The sequence below is a fragment of the Schistocerca serialis genome, chromosome 7, assembly GCF_023864345.2.
Source record: "Schistocerca serialis cubense isolate TAMUIC-IGC-003099 chromosome 7, iqSchSeri2.2, whole genome shotgun sequence".
Taxonomy (NCBI): Eukaryota; Metazoa; Arthropoda; class Insecta; order Orthoptera; family Acrididae; genus Schistocerca; species Schistocerca serialis.
In genome coordinates, this window is record NC_064644.1 from 129,483,517 (window position 1) to 129,499,968 (window position 16,452).

General features: G+C 36.2%; 1 protein-coding gene across 1 annotated transcript in view; it reads left to right on the plus strand.

Annotated features, from left to right (window-relative positions):
- LOC126412926 (adenylate kinase 9-like) overlaps positions 1–16,452 on the plus strand; it is a 443,130-nt gene that overhangs the window by 333,662 nt on the left and 93,016 nt on the right. Inside the window, exons 10-11 of the mRNA XM_050082814.1 lie at positions 10,919–11,105; positions 11,694–11,855. Of these exons, the coding sequence (XP_049938771.1) occupies positions 10,919–11,105; positions 11,694–11,855 (349 nt within the window). The remainder of the gene's footprint in view (positions 1–10,918; positions 11,106–11,693; positions 11,856–16,452) is intronic.

Consider the following 16,452-nt stretch of genomic DNA (forward strand, 5'->3'; position numbering starts at 1 on the left):
TTAACCCACATCGAGTTAATTTCTTTTCTTTTTTTGTAAGAAGTTCAGTAATTTTTTCAACGATAGGAATCCCTGATGTTATAGATACATTGTGGCACCATACACAATCATTAACCTCACTCCAGGGAGGTAGGGTCCCCTTCCCTATTCCTCCACTGGGTTAATTCCTGTCTGATGCATCCACGTTGCAGGGGTGGGCATCCTACACTTCAGTAGGCCTGAGTGCTAGGATGGCTAAGTTCAGGCAGGGACCCAATCCCATGAGGCAACCCTCCTTTCTCAGGATTAAATGAGAAGAGAACCACTGCCCTGTGGTGGAGGAGAAACTCCAAAGGCTAAGGGACACAACCCCAACAGAAAATCGTTTCTTGCATTAGGCCTAGCAAGCCAGTAGGAAAGTCTTCATATATTGCTTTCAAAAAACAGACGAGCCTCAGAACAAACCACTCAGGATTTGACCCCACTGCTTTTACAAGTACTGGTGCGAATGATGTGAGACCTGATGATATTCATCAGTACAAGGTGATGAAACCAAATGGACTAAAAAATAAGCTAAATATTGGCACTCTTAATATATTAACTCTCAATGGAAAAATGGAAGAAATGACAGATGTACTAACAGAGAGAAAGTCAGATATATTGGGATTAAGTGAAACAATGTGGAAGGGAAAAGGTGAGAAGAATTTGAGAGGAGGAGGAAAACTGTAGTGGAGTGGGAGTAACAGGTTTGGAAGAAATAGTGTGGCAGTGATGGTGAATAGTAATGTACAAAGCTGTATTGAAACTGTGAGATATATATCAGACAAGATCATAATCTTAAACCTGAGATTACAAAAAGAAACACTAAAAGTAATCCAGATTTGTGCACCTCAAGTGGGATGTAGTGAAGAAGAGAAGATGGGCTTTGAAAATGAGTTAGAAACCCATATAGAGAGATTTTAATGCACAGGTAGGCAAAGACAGAAAGGGATTTGAGTAAGTGTTGGGATGTTTTGGATATGGATCCAGAAATGAAGAAGGGGAAAGACTCCTGGATGTGTGCCAGAGGAATGGAATGAAAACAGCAAACAGCTGGTTTACAAAGAGAGAAAGTCATGTTATCAACAGATAAAATTGGGATGGAAAAACCAAGAGTAGATAGGGAATGGGGAGAGAAAGTAACAGATGTAAGGTAATTATAAGTGTGAGTGCAGATGGAGACCATAAATTACTGGTTGGGTAATGGAGAATGAATCAGTGTGTGAAAAATAGAAAACAGAAGAAAGTGATGAGGATACACGATTGGAAACTGAAGGAGAGTGAAAGTGCTGAGAAGTGTAGAGAATTAATGACACAAAAATTTCCAAAAGAAGTTTTCTGCAATGTAGAAAAAGAAAGGAGTTTATTCAAAGACACTTTAGTTGAAGCAGCACAAAAAGTATGTGGTAGAACATCTGGAAAGGAAAAAGTAAGACAGACAAGTTGGTGGGATGATAACACAATCCAAGCAGTTAGAAGAAAAAAATGGAGCATGGAGAAAGTAGTGGAGAACTAGAAATGACGAAGACCATAAAAGATAAATAGGGGAAAAGAAGAAGTGCAAAGAAATACTGGAAACAGCAAAGAAAAAGGCATGGGAAGAGTATACAAAAAAACATGAAGAAGATGTGAAGAGCAATAAGAAAATGTTGTATAAAATGATGAAAAATAATAGGAAAACTTTTGAAGTACCAGTAAAGATGGAAACAGAGGACGATACTGTGATTGAAGATCCAGGGAATATAAAAAATCTCTGGAAAGAACATTTTAGGAAACTGTTAAACTCTGAGGAGCAGGTACATGAGGAAACAACAAATAATGGAGAAATTGAGAGATGTTGGGAAGCAGAACTAGGACCAATTACACTGGAAGAAATGGAAGTAGTTGTGAAAAAGATGAATGGGGGGGGGGGGGGGGGGGGAGGGGAGGAAGCCCCAGGACCTGATAAAGTATCAGTGGACATGATAATAGCAGCGGGTCCAGTGGGAATGCAGTGGCTGTATAGAGTACAGTGTGGAGAAAGCCAATAAAAGAATTTGTAAAAACTACAGAGGCATAACACTTATGAGTCATACAGCCAAGATTTTTGAAGGAATTTTACTAAATCAAATAAGTGAAAAGATAGAAAAGGAGCTGAGTGAAGAACAGCATGGGTTAATGAAAGGAAGAAGCATGACCGACCTGATATTTTCTAACCGTCAACTGTTGGAAAAAAGTTTGGAGTATAACAAAAGGATGATAATGGTTTTTATAGACATAGAAAAGGCATATGACTCAGTTAACAGGGAATGACTCTGGGAAGAAATAAAGAAGATAGATATAGAAGATGGATACATTAATGCAATAAAGACAATGTACAGAGGACACAATTATAGAATTAGAACACCATTTGGGAACTCTGAATACTTTGAAATAAGACAAGGACTTAAGCAAGGAAGTATTCTATCTCCTGCACCTTTAATGTTGTGATGGAGGGAATGAATAGGGCAGTTAAAGATATAGTGAACGAAAAAGACAAAAAGATGATTTTTGCAGATGATGTGGTAATATGGGGTGATAAAGAGGTAGATGTACAGTTACAACTTGATGCGTGGAAGGAAATAATGAAAAGGTATGGATTAAAAAGGACTGTAGAGATTAGAAAGAATCTTAAACAAGAAATTATGAGAGAAGAAATTGAAAAAAAAGAGATTAAGATGGTATGGGCATGTTAAGAGGATGCATGGGCAGACACTTCCCAAAATTATGGTAGAACTAAAGATGGATGGAAACAGACCTAGAGGTCACCCAAGAACATGGTGGAAAATGGGAGTGAGAATATCTGTGGAAAGGAGAGGTGTGATCTGGCAGCAAGTGGAGGAAGAAAAGTGGTGGGAGGACTAAGCCAAATGGAGAGGACTTGTCAGCACCCAGACCCAGCAGTAGCTGAAGCGGAATCCGGATGTAGATATATAGATACATTTCTGCCAGTTTTATTATTTTGCTTTCTTTTTTGGGTATCTGTTAAAAAAATTATCACTACTGTCGCTTTTTAACATGTTATAACATGGAAACTAATTACCATATGGGTACCAAACTTCATAGCATTAATGTCCAAAGTATTGGGTGCATGATTTCCATGAATCACAGTGCCACCATCTAGTTCCAACTATGGCCACCAGGTGCTGTGATCAGTCATCGTGATGCATACTCACCTGACCAGTCACAGTGCACTTGTTTACCTGTTGACGTGAGCTTGGACAGAAGGAACAGAGCGTTATTGGTGAAGCTCTTATTATCAAAACAACAGTAATGCTGTGGCTGCATTTCGGAAATATTGCTAACTGAAAGGATTATGGAAGGGTCCTCTTTCTCCACAAATTGTGCAGAGCATGATGAAAAAGTTCGAATCAGCTGGAGAATTCGGCTTCACTCCAGGAAGAGGTTTATGATTGGTTGCATCATAGGTGACTAATGAAATTACTGTTGCTGTGGCAGACACTCAATTTCCGATTATCAGGCAGTGCATTTGCTGTTTCACAACTATTGAACATCCCGTGGTCCACTCTACGGAAGGTGCTTCTAACCATTCTCAAATAGTATATAGTATCCATACAAGATCCATATCATACAGCATCTTGCACCACAGAACTTATAATGACATGCTGACTTCACTCTCCACTTTCTCGCAAGGATAGAAGTTGATGAGGGCTGGCCCTGGACCATCCTATGGACAGACAAAGCTCATTTTTATCTGACAGGTGAGGTGAACACACACAGTTGCTGGGTGTGGAGATCTTCACGTCCACTCATTGTGCATGAAGTTCCTCTGTATGGTGAATGTGTCACCATATGGTGCAACTTTAAGATCACAATCATCATTGGCTCATTCATTTTTGAACAGTTAGTACTCAAGGACCAAAGACGTGCAGCAATATTGCGATATGCTTCGCCTGCATGTCATACCTGCTGTACATGAGAGAGATGCATTGAACTCAACAGTTTTCATGCAAGATGGGGCCCCACGGCACATCTCTTGTGAAGTTCACCTGCTTCTCTGAAACACATTTGGAAATGATCAAATTATTAGCCAGTTGTTTACAAATTCTTGGCTGGTATGATCACCTGATCTCACTTTCTGTGATTTCTGGTTGTGGGGCTACCTGAAAGACAGGGTTTACCAGGAAAACATTCAAATTAAAAGTAATTAAGATATTAAAAGTGATTCAGTCAAAGTGTGCATGTTTGTGCATATGTGTGTGTGTGTGTGTGTGTGTGTGTGTGTGTGTGTGTGTGTGTGTGTGTGTGTGTGTGTTTGAAGAAATGTGTAATTATAAATAGTTTTAAAGGACAGTTATAGATGAGTAGATCAGAAAAGAGACAAATGATCTCAGCCAGCTGAGGAGGCACCAATCACCAATTGGTGTATTCACTAAAGAGCAGTGTATCCTCCACCTAAATGACATTGTGACTCTTTCATAATTCTTTTGTTCTATCAGTAAAATTAATGTCACCAACATTACTGAGCTCAACCTTGGTTAGTTTCTTTAGTGTCATAGGTCTTACAGGAATCACATAAGGTCTTAAATCAAATACATTTTTCAATCCAAACAGCTTACCTGATTTCACATAAGCCAATTCATAGGCTTCACAAGCTGCAGCACTGTCACAAATAAAACAGTGACCCATATATAGAATAAATTTCCTTTAATTTATGTCTATGGTCACAAACTTTTTGTTCACAGATTACCGGTTTCGGTCTATAATGACCATCTTCAGATCTGCAGCAAAAAATATGGGAAAAACATAAATACACTTGCAGATTGTTTACGGCTTAAAAACAATAAACAGACCATAATGAAAAGCACTACTGACATCTGGTGAACTTGCAACACAAACATATTGTGGCTACTGTAGGGCAGCTTGTTTTGAACAGTAGTGCTACTGACAACATGACTCATGCGTATGCTGTTATTTATATATATTTGACGATGCTGGTGCTGATCTTGCATTCAATATTTGATGATGCCACTATGGCTGCAGTACATTAGGACACTGTTTTTATAAAACACAGGTATGCTTCTTCATATTTAAAGTGCACAAATGCATACATATGGCAGTAGTAAAGTGCACAAATGCATATATATGTCACTTGTAGCAGAAGAAACAGTTAAAAAGACAGAATTTTTCAATGTATTCAGTTAGTTTAATGAGTTAAGTTTTAATTGTAATTTCTGTACATTTAACTTCAAACAGTGTGTAGTTTCAGGATATGTGAGAATATGTAAGGGCCCGATTTTTGGCCACGAGACAGTCAGTCCATGGTCGAGTTTCGGATGAGGAACCTGTGTTGGTTAGAATGACAACACTGCATCAACTTAACAGTGAAATTAGTGTTACAGCAATGGCAGTGACTGTTCAATTTATTTGAAAGGCTGTAAACTGTGTGGTTATGTTTTTACTGCTAGTAGATGTTCAACAGGAAACTATTGTAGCAGTATATGGATGTTCACCTGCAAACTATTAATGAGGTTTATGGAAAGTTAAACAGTAGTGCACTGGCCATACTAAATCTGTTTATGAGGGGGGTGTTGTGAAAAGTGAAAGTAAAACATCTGTGATCTGTGAAACGCAACTGTGCAGCTGTCAGCTACATTATTTACCATAGCCAGTGTCCAAATTACAAGCCCCATCTTTCAGCCAGTGTAGCAATGCAGTAGGTTGACACTGAGGACAACAAATGACGAAAAAAAAGCAGGCGAACCATAACAGACTCCAGAGGTGGCGTTCCTACACTCATCAGGTAGATGTATTGAAGAACTATTTCAGTATCTTGTTTAACTCAGTGTCCCACTTTAACTCTATAAAAGTGGCTGATAAGGAAAAAAAGTGTTAATGGTGAGAAAATTCTTGTTGATGATGGAGGAAATCAGGACAATAGAGTAGTGATTGTACCTAATTTTCTCATTAAGACAGAACTTTTAAATGGTACTGAGGTAGACAATGAAAGAAGTTCTGATGTTTATATGATGAAATTAATGTATATCTAAAAACAAAGATGAGGTGACTTACCGAATGAAAGCGCTGGCAGGTCGATAGACACACAAACAAACACAAACATACACACAAAATTCAAGCTTTCGCAACAAACTGTTGCCTCATCAGGAAAGAGGGAAGGAGAGGGGAAGACGAAAGGAAGTGCCCCACTTCCTTTCGTCTTCCCCTCTCCTTCCCTCTTTCCTGATGAGGCAACAGTTTGTTGCGAAAGCTTGAATTTTGTGTGTATGTTTGTGTTTGTTTGTGTGTCTATCGACCTGCCAGCGCTTTCGTTTGGTAAGTCACCTCATCTTTGTTTTTATATATAATTTTTCCCATGTGGAATGTTTCCTTCTATTATATTGATATAATTAATGTATATCATTACACAAAGAATACTTTTGACAAAACTATTAATTACTTTGCAATTAAGTAAGGTCTGGCTTTGCTAACATGTTTCCAACTAGAGCCAAATAGATACTTTACTAGTACTTCGTCTTCCAAATGTTTATAATGAGTACAGAATTTATATTTGTTTATATGCCAATGATAGAATTTAAGTTACGAATCAATTACTGATTTCACCCTATAATAAAAGATACTAACTAGGAATAGTTAAAATAAACTCGAAAATCAATTACATACATAAAACTAAGCACAACATTAGATCTGTTGTTATATTCTTTAAAACTGAGGGCAAACCTTTCTCTTTTATGAAAATGCAGATTATACTCACTTATGTTAATGGTAATTAGTTGAAATTGAAAAAAATAAAAAAACAAATTTAAGTAGGCAGATGGCAAAACAAGAGGAAGTAAAATTATCCCAGCTTGCTTTGTCACAAGCCATTTGGTACTATTTGGTATCATCTGATACGCCACCTGCTGTATCACACCAAACATGGGATTGGTTGAATTTTCAATATGGCTGCTCTCTGAGCTGCTCCATTATCTATAGACTAGCCAGTTATTCATAATTTCCATGTCCTCTTCTGTTGTTGTACCTCACAATCCAGCTCCAGTTATATTTGAAAATAGTCACTTTGTTCCAAAATTTTTTTACCAGTCATTGTACATTTTACTCAGTCACATTTTTGTTCTCTGCAGAGTGTATACTCCACTAACAGTCACTTGAATGTTTTATAAATTCCTCTCTAATGTGTCTTAGCAAAGTGATCCTTCTGCAATGAGTCATCAATGTAAACTTCCAATAACATCCCACTAAAGTCACTTTGTTACATTATGCTCTCAGCACTCACTCATTCGTAACACTATATCAGTTTTTGTACTGCTCCTCATTTGTCTAAAGAAGCATATGTAAACACAGTTGTGCTACTTTACATTAAAAGTCTCTTCTAAATGCTGTCCTTTGTGCTTGCAAGTCAGCAAACAAGCACTGTACCTAGTGTAATATTGTTTCTTGAAGTTAAAATGTTCATGCTAGGACTATATCTCTTCATAAATAAAAAGTTACATCCAGTAGCTCTTTTCAGATGTTCATATGAAATCACGTATTTATTCACATAATTTGATGCCTATCACTAAAGACCAGGCCTCATTATAGATCAAAAATATTTATGATGTACTCACATTTCATGGATAACTTTAAATTATATTGTGCCAAAATGATGAGAATCAAGAGTTAATTATCTATAGCAAATCTACAAATTGTGTTCAAGGCACACGGAATGATGATAATAGTTCATTAAGGTACAATGTCACATTTATGAGAGTTACTTGTTAAGTCTTTCACAGTGTCTAATAATCTCTGCTCATATCCTCGAATAATCCCAAGGATAGTTCAAACAAAGACACTAGAGCAAACAGTGTAGAGAATACTGAAATACTGGAGCAAGTTACATACTTATCAAGACTTTGTTTCAAGAAAAACTGGTAGTGTATGACAGAACTGTGCATATTCCAGAAATTTGTAGTGGTTTGGTCACAATATCAACTGAAAGTTTAGGCTGGTTGAAATCTGCAATTAATTATATCTCCTGAATTAATTAGGTTTAAGCTAAAATAAACATGTCTTTGAAATGAGCAAAATCTGTTCTACAGTTTAGAGATAGGCTAATGTACTTTTCTGAATCTATTTATTATTTCAATAGATTTTTATGGATGCCCTCAAGATTGAAAACTTTGAAATACTGTACTTTTGAATTACATCATTTTCAACAACAAATTGGTTATCCTGAATAAATAGGTTTCACAGGGGAAATTAATCTATATTAGATTGTGCTCAGGTAAAGGATTCTATAATCAAAATTTTTATAGGAATAACAGCAAGAAAAGAAAAAAACCTAATATACATCTTAGCATCATAGGCTAGACAGTGTGCTGGCTTTATGATAGCAGAGTGGGAGGACAGTGCTAGGAAGCTTGTGAATCCCTGCAAGTCATGTTCGTTGCATCGGTGCACTGCTGCTGCCTGCTGAATCCAATGTTGCCAGATGGAGACAGGTTTCTCACGACACTGAATACATGGCCATTTTTAAGACTGGTGGGAATTTTAAATCAAACAGTAAACATTTTTTTAATTAATTTTGAGTATAAGATGCACCTGGATTTTGGTAGCAATTTTTCAAAGAAAAAGATGCATCTTATACTTTTTCAATATTTTCATTCCTTCTTGATGTTGTAGAACTTCGAGCATGAATCATTTTCAGTATCTTCTTGGTCGTCTTTGAAACACGTGAACCACTCAAAAACTTGTGTACCTGTTAAACATTCTTTGTCCTACACTTCTTTCTGTAAAAGGTAGGTACCAGTGGCAGCAGTTTTTCAAAGATTCATATGAAACTTCACAACAATTTATTGCACTTTTATTACCCTTATCATTTTTCTGGCAAAATAAAATAACATCTCTTACACAAATGTAGGTCACAACCACACTGATCATTCCATAAATGCTAGAGATGCTTCACTTGTCTGAGAAGGCTTCATAGTTCATAGCTATTGGTCGCTCATCTTTCTGTCTCAGTGGCAGCACCAGTCCTGTAATTTTACATCCATACCTCACACACCATTGAGATAAGACACCCCAAGCTTCCTTAGATGCGGAGTGAGGATGTGAAGGAGAGCATATAAAATTATTTAAAATTAGAAATGAATCCATAACATGCAAGGTTGCTGAGTTGATGACAGTCCCAATGATATTTAACTCTTATGTATGTAGAAAGAGGTATAGTAGAAAGAGGTGGCCTGTAAAGCATAAATCTCAAATGCTGGGACAATTTCAACCATACTTGGTACATAAATGGCTTACTATAGGGAGAAAATTACTGCATGACTGGGGCACTCTTGGCACTCCTACAGATAGAGGTAGAGATGAGGGAGGGGCATGGAGAAATTTCAGCCACACTTAATAACATATGGCAAGCTATCTAGGAAAACCTAATAAACAACCAAATATTAGATCAATTATATTTCCTAGTGCTGTACTGTAAGCATTGAAAGTACTGTAAGCACATTATACTGTAAGCAACCAACAGACATTTGTTTCAGCATTCAAAGATATTGCAAAATTCATTTTCTTACTAAAAATAGTAATTCATGTAGATGTTATGGTGTTACTAGCATAACATCAACTGTGCTTGCTTGATAGGATTACCCTTCACTTAATTTTGTAGTCATCTGATGACTAAACACACATTTCTTGACAAACAGAAAAAAATATGTATTTGTAAAGCTGGGGATAAGCAAACTGCAAGTAATCACAGACTTATCTCTCTTCTTCAACTCTTCCCAAAAAAGTTTAAGAAAGAGGCTTATGGTAGACTACTGACTCATTTACTTGAGCAAAAAACTTATTAACTGTCTCTCAGTTTGCTCACTATCCCATTGGTGCATTCTTTGATTTTCTAAAACTTTTAATTCTTTGAGTAGCAAAATTCTACTTGCCAAACTGAAGTGTTATGAATTTAATGGTATTGGTCTTGCATGGCTCGAGTCCTGCTGAAACAATTCAAATGAAAATTAGAAACATACTTCATAACCACTCATTGCAAAAATTATCTGAATCTCTAGATTCAAAAACTGAAATTTCCTGTTAGCTACATGGTGAGTAGCAGTGTTCATTGTACAGCTTTGTGACAAACACTGATGTATTGTAAAAATAACTGTTTATTTTAAGATGTTGGTAACCATTTTCTTTCAAAATAACAGTGTAATCAATATTAAGCTACCAACAGGAGATGAAGTAAGAAAGCAGCGGATTTTTTAAAAGTATTGGCATCCTGTTAAATTCACTTGATTAAAATTATTTGTAATAAGCATGAACAACACTAAACAGTATAATAATAGTTTGTTGTTAATACAGTTTAGAGGCTGAATTTGTGTGATTTGTCTTTTATTATTGTATACCTCATTTCACACACCTGAAAGTTCTCCTTCTTAGTGTGATGTATAGAACCTTATGAAAGAATGTATGAAAGAGATTTGAAACTATTTAAAGACGAAAAGAGACACACCAGTAAAAAAAGAAGGGGTTATTATTTGTGGTTATTTCAAATAGTAGAATGAATAACAGACAATATAGCTGTCTACATTCAAACAAGATTTCAAAGGTAAATGTGTCTTTTATGCTGAGATTTGGAGTGTGTGAACTATAACAACAATTGAGAGAGGATACTTTTCTCACCCTGCATTATTCTTATCACAAACAACTTACTTTTCCTTCGCTATTCCTTCTCAATCAATTGTTAATTTTGTACGAATATGACAACACAATTGCATACAAATATTTTCTTTCAGCCATTATAAACATTATGAAAGCATTATAATGTAAAAAAGTATATTACTTTGATACATCATTGGTCAACCACATACATTGTTTCAACTTATTGATAATAAATGATTTTTTCACCATATTTGCTTCTTATTAGTGGCTGAAGAATTGTCAAGGGAGTTTGGTGTGAAAGTTGTTACACCTGGACAGTCACTGAGATACACTTTGGAAGAGATACCTGCATCATCATTATCAATTGCCATAGAAGAGAAACTTCGATCTGGAGCTCATGTTCCTTCTTACCTTCTAGTTCCAAGTATTGAAGTAGCAACAATGGTTCCAAGGTAGTGTATCATGTTCTCAATAAGCTCATGTTAAAAAAGTATTAGAAGCTCCAGAAGTGGAGAGATGTGTTGCTTTTAAACTATAACTTTCAAAATGAAATAACAGATCATAGCTCATAATCATGTAGCTCTTCTGTAACATCTCACTGCTTCATTCATCAATTAGAATCTCAATTTGCCTGGTTAAGGTTTTTCTATTATAGTCACTTCAAACTTGTCTTGAGCTTGGGTGTGTAATTAACTAGACTCAGAAGCCTGCAGCAATATTGCTAATAAAAATGAGGCATTTGGTGTGCTGTACCTGATTAAATATTAATGACAGTGGCTTCTTTCAGTCTCTTAAGTTTGGTTGACTTGAAAACATGTTTTTTATGCATTTGTTCATTTCTCAGGTATATTGTATATTGTGTATTGTGAATTATTGCCTTTCCTTGTACTTGTTAAGTTGTAAATAGGAAGGTACACTATAGACAATTTCTAAGAAACACTCTGAATCTTATTATAATAGATCTTTTAACTTTTAGAAGTAACTAAAATTCAATATGCAACAGATATACCACATTTCAGTGAGGAAATTGTTTCTTTCAGGGGTGCAACACAAGGTTTTGTGTTGGATGGTTTCCCAAATACAGAAGAAGAGTCACAACTTTTAGAAAATTTAGGAATAATACCATACATATTTATTATACTTCAGTACGGTAGCAGGACAAGTGAAAAGAACTTGAAGAAACTCAGTGCCAACTTATACAGGTAGATGTTTTTGTTCAATTTTAATGCTGGTCACACAATTTGACTTGGACACTGAGTGGACAATACTGACAGCAGAAGCTTGTGGTCAGCTTGTAGCTCATTGTTTGCTGAGACGTGCCCCACATTCTTCTCTCAGAGCAGCCAGCTTATAGCTTATAAAACAAACGATCATGTAATTGATTAATGCATCACAAAATGAGTTGATGGTGAGTTGCTAGGAGGACCAGGCATAGCCTCTTCACTCATTTCTGTAAACAATATTAATAATCACTATTCACAACATCGCATGCAGATCAACACTGTATTCACAGCAGTTACTTGTTACAGCACCCACTACTGTTACATAGCTAAGGTCTTAAATGAGTTTAAACATTCCAGAGCAGTGCAAAGTCAGCCAACTTCCATTGATCACAGAGGGACCAACTGAAAATTTGTGATCAGTAATATGTAATACTTTTGTTTGTGACATATTTATAATTTGGCATATCTCCAGTAAAATTATGGTACAAAATTTACTGCACTTGTAAATTCAGTCTATTTGACAATATTTCATTTTTGTGTAGTAGACAGCCAGTGGATTATAGCAAATAGGTGTGAGATATTTTCATGACAGCGAAGTTAATGCTACTGAGGTTACTTAACCCTTAAGTGGGTGTGCCATTTTTTATAACATGAGTAGGTGTTATACGTATTTATGAAACTTCCTGACAGATTAAAACTGTATGCTTGACCAAGACTTGAACTTGGGACCTTTGCCTATCACAGGTAAGTGCTCTAACATCTGAGCTACCCAAGCACGGCTCACGACCCATCCTCACAGTTTCAATTCTGCCAGTACCTCAACTCCTACCTTCTTAACTTCACAGAAGCTCTCCTGTGAACCTTGCAAAACTAGCACTCCTGGAAGAACAGATATTGTGGAGGTATGGCTTAGCCACAGCCTGAGGGATGTTTCCAGAATGAGATTTTCACTCTGCAGTGGAATGTGTGCTGATATGAAACTTCCTGGCAGATTAAAACTGTGTACCGGACCGAGACTCAAACTCGGGACCTTTGCCTAGGTATAAGCCTGTAAATTGTATATATTTATTTCATTTTCAGTCCATCCATGCTCAGTCATTATGAATATGCTCGATGCTGCAGCAACAAGTGACTCTTCTATCTCATCAGGCTTTTTAAAGTATACTGAACATGTGGTGAAATACTCACGTTGGCAAAATTGGATACACAAACCAAAGACACATAAATTACAGAACAATTTAATTGAATCTTAGTCTTCTGCTTACATGGCTAAGCAAGACTGGTGTAAAAATATAACACCAGAAAAGAAACAGATGAAAGCACATAGCAGGAATAACTTAAATGTTAACAAATGTCTTTCATATGTGCAACTTCATTTTCTTTTTTACCTACATATATCACAATTCCTATTATTTCAGTTGTGCAGCTTTCATGTTCCTTAAAGTCCTTCCTTCTTCTGAAGATGTAGCTTATGGCTGCTTGTGTCTGTATATGTGTGGATGGATATGTGTGTGTGTGCGAGTGTATACCCGTCCTTTTTTCCCCCTAAGGTAAGTCTTTCCGCTCCCGGGATTGGAATGACTCCTTATCCTCTCCCTTAAAACCCACATCCTTTCGTCTTTCCCTCTCCTTCCCTCTTTCCTGATGAGGCAACAGTTTGTTGCGAAAGCTTGAATTTTGTGTGTATGTTTGTGTTTGTTTGTGTGTCTGTCGATCTGCCAGTACTTTCATTTGGTAAGTCACATCATCTTTGTTTTTAGATATAAATTTCCTACGTGGAATGTTTCCCTCTATTATAACCATATCATTAATTTTTACATATTTAAGTTGATATAGCAGCTTTCATAATATTGTTACATTCCATCCTGCATTTTCCATTCTTTGATTGAAGTTGATATGCAAAAGGTTAGCATCAATGGGTACAAATTAGCTGCACATGTAAGTAGAGATAATATGATGAGAGGAGGAGTTGCCATGTATGTCAAAAGCTTCCACAGTGTAAAAAAATTAGAAACTAAAAAATTTTGTGTAGAGCAACATATGGAAGCATGTGCCACTGAACTTAAACTAAATGATGGCACTCTCATAACTGTAACAGTGTATAGGTCCCCCTCAGGGAAATTCCAGCTATTTCTAGAAAACTTGGATGCTTTGTTGTGCTATCTGTCAGACAGGGGGAAGCAAATTATCATTTGTGGGAATTTCAGTGTTGATTCCCTGATAGAGTGTAATAGGAAGAATGACCTTGTAGTATTACTCAATTCTTTCAATTTGAGCTCCGTCATTGATTTTCCTACTCGGATAACAAAGAACAGCAGTACAGTGATAGATAACTTTTTTATAGACCAAGATAAGTTTAAGGACATAAATGCTTATCCTGTTGAGAATAGTCTTTCAGATCAAGGTGCACAGCTAGTTACAATACATGACATAGCTCCATGCAGTATATCAAATCAGACTCTCAAAGCAGTGTGTTCAGTTAACAATATAAATATTGTAAACTTTAGGGAAAGCATACAGGAGCTAGACTGGGATGAAGTGTATAAGGAACCCGATGCAAACTTGAAGTATAACTTATTTCACGATACATTTTTAAGGGTATTTGAAAATTGTTTTCCCAAGAAAATAGTTAAACAAAATTCCAAGAAAACATATAAAAAACCTTGGCTAACTAAAGGAATACGAATATCTTGCAACTGTAAAAAAGAACTGTATCTAACAGCAAGAGGGAGTACTGACCCTGAAATTGTTCAATATTATAAAAACTATTGTGTGGTACTAATAAAAGTTATTAAAAAGTCCAGAAGCATGTGTATCATGTCTGAGATCAGTAACTCTGATAATAAAATTAAAGCAATTTGGAATGTTATTGAAAGGGAAACAAGGCAACCAAGGGCACAGGAAGACTTTAGTGCCATAAAACTGAATGACAAGTGTACTAACAAACAATCAGAAATTGAAAATATTTTCAATAATCATATTTTAAATGTTGTGGAGAAAATAGAATCTAGATCTTCACTAGAAGAGGCAAGACTACTAATAGAAGAGGCCATATCTGTGCAGTTAGAAACAACTGTAATTCCACCAACCTCTCCCTCTGAAATCAGTAAAATAATAAACTCACTGAAAAGTAAAAGCTCTTACAGAATTGATGGCATTTCCTGCAAGGTACTTAAAGCTTGTTCCCCACAGATAAGTAGGATTCTCAGCCACGTATGTAATAGCTCTTTGGAGCAGGGTGTTTTCCCCAATAGACTGAAATATGCCATTGTAAAACCATTGCATAAAAAGGGGGATACGTTGGATGTCAACATATACCGCCCAATCTCTCTTCTGACAGCTCTATCAAAAGTTTTGAGAAAGTAATGTATTCAAGAGTAGCCTCCCATACTTGTAAAAATAAAGTACTAACAAAATGTCAGTTTGGTTTTCAGAAAGGCTTTTCAACAGAAAATGCTATATACACTTTCACTGATTAAATATTAAATGCTCTGAATAACCGTACATCACCCATTGGTATTTTTTGTGATCTCTCAAAGGCCTTTGATTGTGTAAATCATGGAATTCTTTTAGATAAGCTAAATCATTATGGTTTGAGGGGGGCAGTGCACAAATGGTTTAAGGTTTAATTCATACTTAACTGGAAGAATGTAGAAAGTTGAAATAAGTGGTTCATGTAATGTTAAAACAACAGCTGATTCCTCAAACTGGGGGGCTATCAAGTACGGGGTCCCACAGGGTTCGGTCTTAGGTCCTTTACTGTTCTTGATATACATTAATGACTTACCATTCCACATTGATGAAGATGCAAAGTTAGTTCTTTTTGCTGATGATATAAGCATAGTAATAACATCCAGAAACCAAGAACTAAGTGATGTAATTGTGAATGATGTTTTTCACAAAATTATTAAGTGGTTCTCAGCAAATGGACTCTCAATAAATTTTGATAAAACACAGTATATACAGTTCCACACAGTAAATGGCACAACTCCAGTAATAAATATAGACTTTGAACAGAAGTCTGTAGATAAGGTAGAATTTTCAAAATTTTAGGTGTGTCCATTGATGAGAGGTTAAACTGGAAGCAACACATTGATGGTCTGCTGAAACGTCTGAGTTCAGCTACGTATGCTATTAGGGTTATTGCAAATTTTGGTGATAAGAATCTCAGTAAATTAGCTTACTATGCCTACTTTCATCCACTGCTTTCGTATGGCATCATATTCTGGGGTAATTCATTGTTGAGTAGAAAAGTATTCATTGCTCAAAAACGTGTAATCATAATAATTGCTGGAGCCCACCCATGGTCATCCTGCAGACATCTATTTAAGGATCTAGGGATCCTCACAGTAACCTCACAGTATATATATTCACTTATGAAATTTGTTGTTAATAATCCAAACCAGTTCAAAAGTAATAGCAGTGTGCATAGCTATAACACCAGGAGAAAGGTTGATCTTCAATATGCAGGGTTAAATCTGACTTTGGCACAGAAAGGGGTAAATTACACTGCCACAAAAGTCTTTGGTCACCTAGCAAACAGCATCAAAAGCCTGACAGATAGCCAACTAACATT